At 36.0% G+C, this 13349-nt stretch overlaps 1 protein-coding gene and 1 pseudogene across 1 annotated transcript in view; one reads left to right on the top strand and one right to left on the bottom strand.

Annotated features, from left to right (window-relative positions):
- Nucleotides 1-899, top strand: part of LRIG3 (leucine rich repeats and immunoglobulin like domains 3) — a 44832-nt gene extending 43933 nt beyond the window's left edge. Inside the window, exon 19 of the mRNA XM_039865861.1 lies at nucleotides 321-899. Coding sequence (XP_039721795.1) covers nucleotides 321-565 — 245 coding nt within the window. The 3' untranslated portion in view covers nucleotides 566-899. The remainder of the gene's footprint in view (nucleotides 1-320) is intronic.
- A 2938-nt stretch (nucleotides 900-3837) lies between these two features.
- On the bottom strand, nucleotides 3838-3956 carry LOC120605181 (uncharacterized; annotated as a pseudogene).
- Between the last annotated feature and the right edge of the window lie 9393 nt (nucleotides 3957-13349).

Genomic DNA, 13349 nt, shown 5'->3' with positions numbered 1-13349 from the left:
CTAAAGCTAGGTTTTGGGAGAACTTATACTGAGGAACTTCACTCCTCAATGATTAATATTACTAGAGGTCATGAGAAGTGATAAAGAATGGATGCATGTATTTAGAAGAGGCGTATGAGAGGGGTGTAAATATCCTCAGATCCATTCTGTAAGTCTCTGACCATAACACAAATATACATACATCCCAGTACCATTATGCGGACCTGTAGAAAATGCTTCTTTTTGTTCATGGGGTAAGGTGCTCCATTTGGAATGCTTTTTGTTGATTTACATGCTAGCAAAAGGAGCATATGCTCAAGGGGTTTGTTTCTTTCGTTCAGGAACATTTGGAAAGCCTCTGAGGAGACCTCACCTGGATGCCTTTTCAAGCTTTGGACAGCCATCAGATTGTCAGCCAAGAGCCTTTCACTTGAAGACTCATTCTTCCTCAGACCTAGACTCTGAGTCAGAGGAAGATGGGAAAGAAAGGACAGATTTTCAGCAAGAAAATCACACATGTACCTATAAACAGACATTAGAAAACCATAGGACTCCAAATTTTCAGTCTTACGACTTGGACACATAGACTATACTGGGACCAAAGAGCACTAACATACTACCTCAAGTGGGCTTTTATTTAAAAGAGAGAGAATCCTATGTTTTTAAATGGGATTAGAATTTTAAAAGAATAAAATGACTTATTTATACAGATGGACCAAAATTACAAAAAGTTATAAAAATTTTATACTGGGAGTAACTTTCATATAAGAATTCCTTTCTAAACTATTTTATAACTTTGTTTTATGCAAAAAAAAAAATCTTATGTAAATTAATGGTATAAATTCATGACTATTTTATGTATTTTTATAATGCCAGATTTCTTTTTATTGAAAATAAGTACTAAAGCATTTTAAATAATACCTGTCGTGTCTTTTTTTGAGTAGAGGTCACTTCATTTTATTTTGTACATTACATTTAATAAAATGTGTCATTTTGACCCACACTCCATCAAAACATTTTTATTGTTTTTAACACATTATAGGCTTAATTATTTCATATTATCATGTCTCAAATTGATAAAAAATTAGACACCACACATAAAAATAGGAGCAAAAAATGACCATTCTGCCTACTTACCAGGCTTGTAATACAGACTCAAATCAGATTCGTGTATGTGAAAGCACATGGAGAAACGAGAAGGAGCTACAGGGATTCGAGATACATTATTGCCAACTCTACGAACAAAAGATTTATTATAGTCTCGTGTAATATGTGGTACAATCACCATTACTCAAGTCACTAGTCAAGCCACGTTTCCTTAATTATAATAATGCCTTACGTAGTCTAATGCCTTCTGCTTTTCCAAATAGTTTCATGTTCATCCCTTTAATTGTAACGAGAGTGGTTTATTGCATGTATCTGTAGTTAAAACGGCAATAGTAGAGGTGGGTTTTCATCCACTATTTTAGGCTATAATGGGATGCTAGTATAGTTCTTTGCTGTTCTTAATGATTTTCTGCTGAATGAGCAGTTCTTACAGAAAAAGTACTTCTAAGCTATTCTACAACATTTTTTAAGAATGAAATGTTTTTCTAATTTGGTCATCAGCTCTGCTTGTTAAAAACTATCAAATCTGTTACTTTAAACACATAAAATTATTTAAACTATTTGTTTTAAACAGTAGTTAGGTGAAAAGGTCATTACATGCATGGCATATATATGTAAAAAAATGAATATAGTCATTTTCAAAATTAAGTGACAGTTTGAAGTAATTTAAATTTATTAAGTTTAATCATTTAGCTGATGATTTTTTTTTTTTTTTAGTAAATTCTGTTCACATCTGTAGTTTAAAAAAGAACTCTTTCTAAAGATAAATTGGTATGGAAAGGGGTTAATAGAGCACCTTAAGCTTTAAAATCCACTAACCTATTGAAGGTGTGAATTTATGTCATTGTCAGTTCTTTGAACTAAATTAAAAGCAGGTATTAGAAAAGTGGATTCTTAGAGAATATAGTGGGGTAAAGTTTTCCTGCTTAGTGAGTTTAGAGCTTTGTTATTTGTGAGCCAGAAGCCTGGAACCCAGATTGCAATAAGATTTTCCTCCTTTAATTTAGACACCAGAGTCCAAGACAGGAAGTCAATTCTTCCCTGGACCACCAGTGACTAAGTGCAGAGAAGTGATTTCATATGCTTGCCTTTATCATATTGCCAGATTTTCAAATCTTATTGTTAATTTGTCTTCATTATTGCCAGATGTGATACAAGCATCGCTAGGGGCCTATTCAATAATTATGACCTTCTTTTAAAGGATTTAATTTTTCCAAACAAGCACAAAAGCTTAAATCATTAATGCCTGAAATTCAAAACTTACATTCACTCTACATCAATATGATTTTCCCCTTTTACTCTGTGTGTTGAAATTTATGGATTATATATACTCTTAGCTGTTTGGAAAAACAGGAGGGGCTCAATTTTTCCTCGACATTTGCAGGAAAAGAATATAATTTTGAGACTCCATATTGAATTAACAAAATACATCTAGTGTGTATTCAGATACACTAAAATAACCAACAGGAAGAAAACCCACATAAATAAATATCAAATCACTTGGTTTATTTATGAGGAGGAATGCTTAAAATTTTTGATTTAATCTGTCTTTGCTTTCTGATTCAAAATCAGTTCATGTACAATATGCACTAATAGATATTCACACAACTTTTGTATTTTTTTCTTCCACTATTGACACTAACGATGAGATAGTCGCTGTGTATAATCTTACCTGTTTTTTCGTTTGTTTGTTTTTTAAGATATTAGGGGGAATTATTCCTTAATTGTGGCAGGCAACATTTTATAAAAAATATCTGGAACATTTACAATTTATTTTCACAGTGGTCCTACAGAAAGAACCAAAAGTTATTTCTCAGAATAAAGCCAATGGCACTATTTTTAAAAACTTGATTAAAAAAGGGAGGGAGGGGTGGAGAAAAATGACTTGGTCTTTGTACACACTGAGGGATTTTAGTCCTTTTGATTTAATGTAATAGGAAGTAATTTATAGCCAATATTACAATAGATGTGCTAGATTGGTATTTTTTAAAGAGAATGAGAACCAAATGTCGTTGCAAAATGCCTGCTCTGTCCCTCCTACTCTTGGAATCTGTGGTGATTGGACTTGTGTAATAGGATAATTTAGAAATCATGATTTAAGAGAGCATTCTATTAACATCGAATAACACAATGTCTTGCCAGATCTCTTAGCGTCTTCAAAGAGGGGTACAGTTTCTTCATGAATAATTTCAATATTCCAGAAATATCTAGTTACCAGAACCTATCTTTTCCCTGGTGGTTTTTAAGCTAACGTGTGCTTGAGTACTGACAGTCTTGAGAGTTTAGATTTGACCTCAACTGGCACAGAGGTATTTTAGTTGCTGTTTTCTTTTAACAGAGGGTTTGCCCACATACATTTATTTACTGAGTACTGAATTATCCCAATATTTTTAGCCATTTGTATTTTGTATTTTGTTTTGGTTTTTTGTGGGTTTTTTTTTTTTTTGAGAAATGTGATGTGGTGGGCTGTCTTTTAATAAAGGTGTTTGATTTTACTTGAGGTATATTATCAAGTCAAAACAAGAAAGTTTATATTATAGATTGAAATGTATACAATTTATCAAAGACTTACTATTGTAAAAATTGCAAGTATATTTCCCATTCTTATTCTGCTGTCAAGGATCTGAATTCTATATCCTAAGTTCCATATCCTCACATATGATGATTGCTGTCCATGAACACAAGAAATTATGACCAATATTCACATGTAGCTTTTTATTAGGATTACATTTTTCAATTTTTTTTTTTTAACTCCTGCAGCACCTGGTATTCCTAGGTGGTCTCCCATCCAGGTACTAACCAGGCCCGACCCTACTTAGCTTCCAAGATCAGATGGAATCAGGCACGTTCAGGGTGGCATGGCCATAGACTTAAAGAATTTTGAAAATACAATTTAAAGAATAAGGCAAAGAAATTCATAACTTAAGTATCATTCTTGGATTTTTACATTTCTTTTTCATTTATCTGTTGAATTTCATGGTTGATTTTGGATTCTAATTTGACGAGTTTGACTTTCGTACATCACATTTGAACACAACATCTAATGCCTTCATGAAATTATTGTCATTTTTTGGTAGTTATTTTGATATTTCTGCATATGGTTTTATTTTGACCTATCTACAGCTCAGAGTTAACACTATCAGTTCTCAAACATTTTTTTATATACTTAGTTATATATTTCACACAGTGAGATAAAATTAGGTAAAATCGATCCTTGTCCTAATTATCAGTGGTACAGGAAACAGGTTCATAAATACTTATAATACAATGTGTTAAGCTATAGCTTACTAGGGCCTATGTAACTGGCACTAATTTTGTCTAATTCTAACAATACCTAGAACAAGCTGATTATCTTTTTTTTTTCCCACCTGCATCCCAAAACAATTTTAGTTCTGGTACTGTCTTGCTTGTTTAATCATCAATAATCACTATTCCTGTTGATTTTGCACTTGAATTTTTCTCAAAGCCTTTCTCTTATCCTGTTACTGCAGCCAAGTTCAGACCCTTATCTGTCCCTTGCAGTAGTGTCTTTTTGTCCTTTGTCTCATTCAACTCATTGTTTCCCTGTTATTAGAATTATTTTTCTAAAATAGGTCAAAATTTGCCACTTTCCTGTTTAAAATCTTCAAGAGCTAAACTTTAAATCCTGATTACAGCATATACGACCATGTCAGGTCTACTAACAGACCAAGAAAGATGAGAACTGAGAATTTATCACTGCATTTAGCAATGCGGAGATCATTTGTGACCCCGATAGTAACTGTTTTGGTGGAGTCTTGGCAGTGCAAACTTGATTAGAGTAGGTTCAAGTGAAAATGAAAAGAATTAAGTTACATAAAGTATAAACAATGTTTTCAAGGTGTCTGCTACAGCAGAAAAGAGAAATAGAGCAACAACCACTGTAAGAAAAAAGCCGGATAAAGAGAGTTTTGTTTGATTTTGTTTTATAAGATGGTAGATAAAAACCTGGCATATTTTCATGCTAATGAGAAAGATCCAGTAAAAATGATGATGCATGAGAGAAAACAAGGGATGCAAAGAGAGAATTGTGGTGCCAGAGTCTAATGTACCAGTGGGCAACCTTAACAATGAGCATGGATGACAGCTCAATTCTGGTATTAAGAGGAAAGAGACTGCATGGGCACTGATACAGGCACATGTGGTGGTGGGAGCTAGTGGGAGTTCTCTTCTGATATCTTCTAATTACTCGGTGAATAAGGAGCTGACTGACATTGAAAATAAAGGAGGAGGTGTTAGAGATATGACCTGCAAAGTGGGAGAATAATGGTAATAAAATATATAGTATAGAGTCTAGACTGCCCTAAGAGCCTGTTTGAGTTTGGTGCACATTTATGATACTTTTTCTTTTTTTTTTTTTTTCAGCCTTATTGAGCTGTGTAGGTGGAAGCATGGAGAAGGCAGAGATCTGTATTCATCCAGGATTGTAGTTTTGTCATGTGAGAACAATGAAGCAAGGAGGAAAGGATTTGGAAGTATATACCTATAGAGATTGACTGTGGAATTTAGCTGGGTAAGAAGAAGAGATAAGGACAATGGTACTACTCTCAAAAAATTCCTATTACATACACAGCATTGCTGGAGTAGGAGGCCTATAGGAATTGTCCTGCATAGTTCTAGAATCATTAACACACTGTGTTATTCAAAGTTTATAATCCTTCAATGTTCATAACACTCTTCCCATTTTACAGGTGAGAAACTTGAGACTCAAAGAGAGTTAAACAGCTTCCCCCAGGCCAGGGAGTACTAGAGGATCCAAGATGTGAACACGGGTCATTCTGACTTCAATATCAGTGATACATTCCTTCGATTTCAATTACTTTGGAAAGCTCCCATAAAATGCAGGCCAGCAATGGTCTTTTATTTTGGGTATTCGTATGGCTCTGTCAGAACATTGTCAGGACGATGGTGGTAGAACCCAGGCTGTGGAGAGTTGAATACGGTTTGGTGATAAAGACAAGTATAGTCAAGGTTATCAAGGAGTGTGGCAATGAAGAGAGGTTGAAAGATGTGTCTGTACTTTGAAGGAGAAGGATTGAAAGAAGTCATTCAGGGTGGGGTAGGCTCCCATGAGTTTATAGAATTAGAAGAAGCTAATGAAAATCATTTTTAGTAAATATGTAAGAACTTTTTGGCTAATTGGGAACCACAGAATACCATGGATTTTACAAGTGAGTAAAATAAAAGCCTATTTAAGAGATTAGGTCATGGTAAGTACATTGTGACTGGAAGATATACTCCCTAACTCTCAATTAATAATTTTTAGAGTTTGAGCTTGTGAATACTAATGTCATTTTTCTTCACACTAGATCCCCCCCCCATTGCCCAGATGTAACTCAGAAAATGCACACCCACCAACACTAAGCCTTCTAAGCACCCAAAGAAATGGCTCATAAATTCTGGATTCCTATTGGCCACACATTAAAGATTAATGCATGAGAAGGTAAGTCAACTCTTTAATGATGTCATTGTTGTATGATTAGATTACTACCTTGTGATCAGTTTAATATGTACTGATAAACATAGTGAAATTATGTATCTACTATTCCACAATTAAGAAGCTTCAACAACTTTTTTAGAGGAAAGTTGGAAATAAGTATCTGAACTAAACCCATTTAATGTTTGAATATTCACAATTGAGTTTATTTTCAGGGGGGCCATATTTTTGGAAATGTCTAGGAGCATTCACTACTAGAGAAGTGTGTTACAGGAATGAGAAAAAAAGAGAAACTTGCTACTATAAACAAATTAGATCAAACCTCATCAGTGCTTTTTATTTATTTGTAGAACAAATATTGACAATATTATACAAATGAAACAAGTGTTTATAATTTCATGAGGCATGTTAGTTTAGTGGTGAGATCCCAGATTTAGGAGTTAGACATTCCTGCTCTAACTCATTATGTAAGATGTGCATTATTTAATATCTCTAAGACTCAGTTTTCCTATATGTACATTGGAAATTACACATACTTTCCAGGGGTTCTGTGAAGATAAGTATTACAAATGAATATAGTTCCAAGCATCTGGGTTAAATAAAAAGAACTACTATTATCATTTATTTTACTCTTACTATTATTTAATAACAGAGCAAATAAAAAACATGCTTTCATTTCTGCTGGTGAAAATCTTGGACAAATTCTTTTTTTGTTATGGAAGAATAACAAAATATTGTAGTTATTAATCCTATACTTACCTCAATTATCTCACTCTACAAGTGAGGATTTAAAAGAAAAGCCATATTTATGATTAGATGCTAGAAGACCAAGACTTGCATTCTCCATCTGACCTGAAACTACACTTTGAGTGTGGAAGTTTTTATTTCCTCACTTGTAAAATATGATTGATAAAATAAGTACAGTCTTTTTGTCCTAGGAATGTTGTAGAGATCAAGGGAGATGACGTATCCGAAAGCATTCAGAAGACTAAAGGCTGGGTGTAAGGGCCCAGGACCCCACAGGTGCAAACAATTCCTGTGTTGTGTTTGAACTGATATTTTTTAATGATCCTGGGGCAGGTCTTTTAACTGCTCTTGGAATCAGCGGTAGGCCTCTACTGAAGAAAGAGGACAGAAAGTTGTCTATGAAGAAAAGCTTTATTCAACTGTAATGGGATAAATGATGTCATGAAATCACCTTCTATTCTGTTCTTCGGAATAGGAACATAACCTGCTCTCTAGAAAGTTTTAGTTGCATTTCAACATGGAGGAAGAAAACTGAGAAAATGATCTCTACACTTTTTTCTAAGTTTCGTGGAATTGGTACAGGGATGGAGAGAGCGGAGTTTACTGTAAATAATTCAACAAAGGTTCATTGAGTAGTTTGTGAATAGAAATATGCTGTCATATTCTGCTGGGGAAGGAAAAGCAGGTTTTTAAAGAGACAATGATGAATAAGATGAAAAGACAGATTCCTGCCTATCCTCACCACTACCTGAGTGTGGTCCCTGAGCATGGCAGAGACAGGGTCCTGAAGCCAAAAGGAGAAATGATTGATTCTGACTGGCAACCATCTGAAGAGATGTCCCAGAGGTTGTCACATTGGAGGTGGGTCTCGACGAATAAAGAGCTTTGTTTTCCTTAAAGTAAATTAATTAAGAGAACTTTGAAAAAAATGAAGAATAAGTTTACAAAGAATAAAGAATAAAAGAAGACTTTTATACCCAGAGAAACTAATAGTTACCATTTAGGTATAAATCCTTTCCCTATCTTCTGTGTGTATGCATACATATGTCCAAAATGCCCACTTTAATATTCTGGGGCACAAATTCTTTTACTATGCATATCATTCTGATTTTGAGTACCTATCTCATTGGCTATATCATGTCTCTCTTACTTGACTTCTGGAATCCCCCCATCCTCACCACCTCCCATGAGAACACTAGACTCTAAGCAATTATTTCTAATTACCATTCCTTTGCAAATGGAAGTCACATTGTAGCTGTAACCCAGATGAGCCCTAATTCAGGCACACAGTGATGCAGGTGTGCGGTAATCCAGCTACATGGTGACCATCGTGTATGTAATGACCAAAGCATGCTAGGTACTCTATGACCCAGGTACATGGAGTTAGAGGCCCACAATGACTGAGGGCTGCTGTGACCCATCCACATAAACACAGGCACAAGAAAGCAAGCATACTGTGACCAAGCCATGCTATGACCAAAGCATACTGATGCCATAACAAAAGTATACCACGTTGAGGGGCTCTGTGACCAATATGCTGGGACCAAAGCATATGGGGACCAAGGAACACTGTGGCCCAAGAACGATGTCACCAGGGTACATTCTGACTAAGCTGAAGCAAGTTGTAATCAAAGCACATGGTACCTAAGGAACACTGTGACATAAGCATGCTATGAACAAAGAGTACTGTAACCCACGCACATAGAGACCAGGGAACACTGTATCCCAGGTCTGCTGTGGCAGGAGCTCTGGGGCCCAGATATACTATGCCCCAGGTCTGTCGCTAAGGCTTTTATTGACCATCCAATAGTTCTCTGGGGGCAGCAGGAAGATGTGGCCCTTTCCCTAGAGTTCCTCTTAGTTGTGGTTGTCCCATAGCCAGAGGCCCAGATAACCTAAGTCACCTCTTTCTTCCATTACATATCTCTGTAGTCTCCTCATTCACACCATGCCTATCTCCTATTATCCCCTATTCCCTGAACCACAACTCTTGCAGAAGCTTCTAGAAGAGAGTGTATAAATCATCACAAACTCACATACCAACAGAAGCCAGGCACATAATCTAAATGTGTAAATTGTACCAGATATGATACATTAGGGAGTGGCATGGACTGGGGTGTCCATTAAAAATACCAACAATTAAAATTGGGTTGGCCAAGACACTCTGGGAGTTCCACTGTTTGGGAGCTCTTGTATAAGACATTTGCACCTGAGAACCAATATTGTAGTGAACGAGTGTCTTAGGCATTCTCACCATGATCCTCTTTTGCTAATTTCTTCAGATTTCCTCAACTTGGACCTAATCTCAGACCAGGTGTTTCTAAATGAGTAATTTTGATTTATGTTTGTAATCCAGGAGTGGAATCTAAGTATAAAAGAGGGCTATTAAAGCTAACTACTATATTTTGTAAATGAAGGCTGTCAGAGGAGAACATTTTGAAGGTGTTTCTTAGTTTCTTTATTTAACCCCTCCCCAGGGAAAAATGAATCTCCCTTTTTTAGGGCCAGGTGTTCTTTATAATTAAGTGATAACATGGCAGAGAGAGGGCAAGCTCACTCAACTTTTCACAAACTGATAAAAGTTTATACTGGCTTTGTTAATATTGTAATTTTAAACATGCTGCATAAAAATAAAAATTAAAAAAAAATTATGGTGTCAATGTTCAATTCTGTTTACAAATCTCTCACGTCCACAGGAAACTCAGCAATTGGGTTGTCTGACGTGGTCCCAGGCTCACCCCCACCCTCACTCCACCTCGTTCCTACAGATGCTAATATAAATCAATTAGGGGCTGACACAGCAATTGGCTGCATGACAAATGTTCCATAATAATGCAGCTCAAGAGAATGTGGAATTTCTGAGGTGCTGGTTATAACGCTTTCAATACAGCTATAAATTCCATGCCATGTCAGCACAGGTGGAAAGTTGAGTCGTAAATAAAATGTTTCCCCAATTCCTAAAAAGCTCCCTGGGTGATTGACCAAAGCAAGTTGTGATTTAATTCAGCCACTTAAACTTTCAGGGAGTAAAAACCAGACCTTCATCAAATTCAGGCTGTAAAAGAGGGAGAGAAAGGAGAATGTGTGTGTAGAGAATAGAGGAAAGAAAGGGAAGGAACACTGGCAGCTGGGTATTAAAATGACCAAGAGCTGCTCCAGCTGAAGCAATTAGAGTGCTCATTATTTGGAAAATAGTAAAAGAAAAGACCATGGCCAGACATGTGCTCAGTTCCATGGGAGTAATTAAAGGAGGCACACCACTTCTCCCCCTCTGTGGACCACAGCATGTCATGCATATGGTGACTTAACTTTTCCACTGTATTTTAATGGCTAATGATGGAAGCACTCACAATTCATGTGGTTCTAGCAGACCTCTCTTCCCCTTCAAGAAGCCTCATGGACTTAAGCCAATTACCTTATTTGAGTGGGGGATGGAGAACACTAGTTCTCATGAGTTTTCTCTGGGAATCCCTCCAAAGGTAGGTACTTCTTTTAGTATTCTTCATAGCTTTTAGCATTAATTCTGAAAACATGGTAGACATGCCAATACTATATAGTAAAAAAATGAACAAAATCAAAGGGGTGCCCTCAAATCAGGATACACAAGATGCATAGGGCAGTATTAGCAAGTTTAGCTGAAGACCTAAAATTTGAAGATAACTCAAGTGACTTATTTTTAAAATATTCTCATTACTCTATCAAATTTGCTTTTAATTTCCTATAGTTTTAGATGTTGTTATATCCAAGTATATTTTGATGATTTATCAAAGGATAAAAACCTTCTGGCGATATAAGTATCGAAACATTACTATCTGAATTGATGCTAATGCAGTCTTATTTTCAGAGAGATGGCTAAGTAGAGTGAAAGAACTCTTATTGCCAAGATAGTAATTAGTTTTATTTTTATGTCTTCCATTTCACTTCTCTGCCAAAGTTCTGAATATCTATGTGTGTGCACAGATGTGTGTTTGTGTAATTCTGAGGATGCTCTTAGGATACTTCTACTAAAGATACTAAATAGCATATCATTAAATTCCTCTCTGATATAATAACTATAAAAATATTACAGAGGAGCTGAAGATAATAATCTCTATTATCTGCAAAATGATGTGTACTTTTCATATTTGTGAATTGCACTTATGCTTACATTTCTGTCCACGAGACTAATTGTGACTTTTATTAGGGACATCAGTAATTCCCAGTGTATCTGAATTTAAGAAGTATTTATAAATTTCTTAACTCTTGACTGGCACTTCAGTAACCTTAATGCATCAAGTATTTTTATTATGAATGTTGTCAGACAAGACCAAGCCCCTACTTAATCAAAACTAATTAAATAGTTAAGAATGATTATTTGTTAATTTAATATATTTTAATATTTCTTATTATAGATATTATCTACACAGTCCCATGAAATAAGACCTGAAGAACAAATCTTCCAACTACCTATTTTCACAAACTCACTTCCTACTCTTTGCTCATCATGCACCACACTTAGCAATCTTTATATTCAACTGTGCTATGCTTTTTCCTAGTCCTCAGGCATTAACATACTGTATTCCCTTTTCTAGAAGATAAGTCTCCTGTCCATTCGATTAACTCTAGCTCGTTCTTAAGGTCTCAGCTTCGAGATCCTTTGCCCCGGGAAGCTTTTGCAGACTCTCTAGACGATGTGGGTCCTCCACGACTCCCTGGTCCTTTTAAACCTCCCATTCTTCCAGATAAGCATTTTAACCTCCTCTCGACCATGAATCTCCCAAACTTCATCATCCCCTGCTCTCACTCAGCTGATTTTATTGAGAAAATAGAAGCAAACAAAAGAGAATTTTCACAAATTCCGCCACTACCCACCTATCTGCATCTATGCCCAAAGAACTTGCCATCTCTCTTGTTATTTTACTCCTTTTGCTGCCTTGCCTCCCACCCTGGGTCTTCCCTAAGGAAGATGACTTTGCCAGTTGAGAGGCGTGAACTGTTAAATGAATTCTGGACTCTTTAGGGACTTACCAGCTTCTCTGATATGGCATCTCTGAAGATGTCCTGGAAGACTGAGCTATAAGTTTGTCACAAAGCTATGATCAGATCATTAATATTCTCTTATATTTGCTTTCTTTCCTTTCCCACCTCACTCACTCTATATTTATTACTGCTCCCTTGTAGTTTTACCCTCCCAATAAAATATGAAGCTTTAATGTATTAAACTACGTTAGCATATGAAGCTTTGTTTTTCTAAGGAACCATAGTAAGACATTTTTTGTTGTGCACTAGATCCGCCTTTGCCTACTCAAGGCCACTGATTCAGTAATTTCCTCTCTCAATTTTTCTCTCTACTCTGGATTTGTAAATAAGGATACAGACCAGTGTTATTTCTCTCATATTAAAAATCAAAATCTGGGTGCCACCTGGATGACATTTCTTTCTCCATCTGCTCCATTTTTCTCCTTTTTGTTTTTATTTTTTCTATTTTTCAAACCACAAAACTTTTGGAATAGTTCTATCTAATTTCTCACCTCCTATCCTTTCATGAACCCACTTCCTTTGGGCTTCTGTACCCACTTCTCTAAATTGCTTTTGTTATGGTCACCTATGACTTCTACGTTTCCAAATCTGGTGGTTACGTCTTAGTCCTACCTCTACCCAACCTACCAACAGCATCAGATGATTGATAAATCCTGCCTCTTTAAAATATTTTCTTCTCTTGGCTTGCAGTATATTTTCCTGGTTTACCTTCTACCCCAGGGACTCTGCCTTCTCATTCTCCTTTTATGGTTCCATCTCATACTTCAGTCTCTTAACATTGGAGTCCCTGAACCTCTTCTCATCTCTATCTACACCCAATACTGTCTTATCCATGACTTAAATAGCATCTAAACACTGATGATTCTCATGTCTATATTTCCAGCCCTATTCTCCTCCCTGTATTTCTTCAGTTCCTCTGCCTCATTGATATCTCCATTTAGATATCCATTGGGTATCCAAATCTTACATGTCAAGCACTGAGATTTGGATACCCTATCTCCCTCAAAAGCTGCTCCTCTCATAGTCTTTCTCATTTTATTTA

The sequence above is a fragment of the Pteropus medius genome, unplaced genomic scaffold (assembly GCF_902729225.1).
Source record: "Pteropus medius unplaced genomic scaffold, Ma_sr-lr_union100, whole genome shotgun sequence".
NCBI lineage: Eukaryota > Metazoa > Chordata > Mammalia > Chiroptera > Pteropodidae > Pteropus > Pteropus medius.
This window is presented reverse-complemented; position numbering and strand designations above follow the sequence as displayed.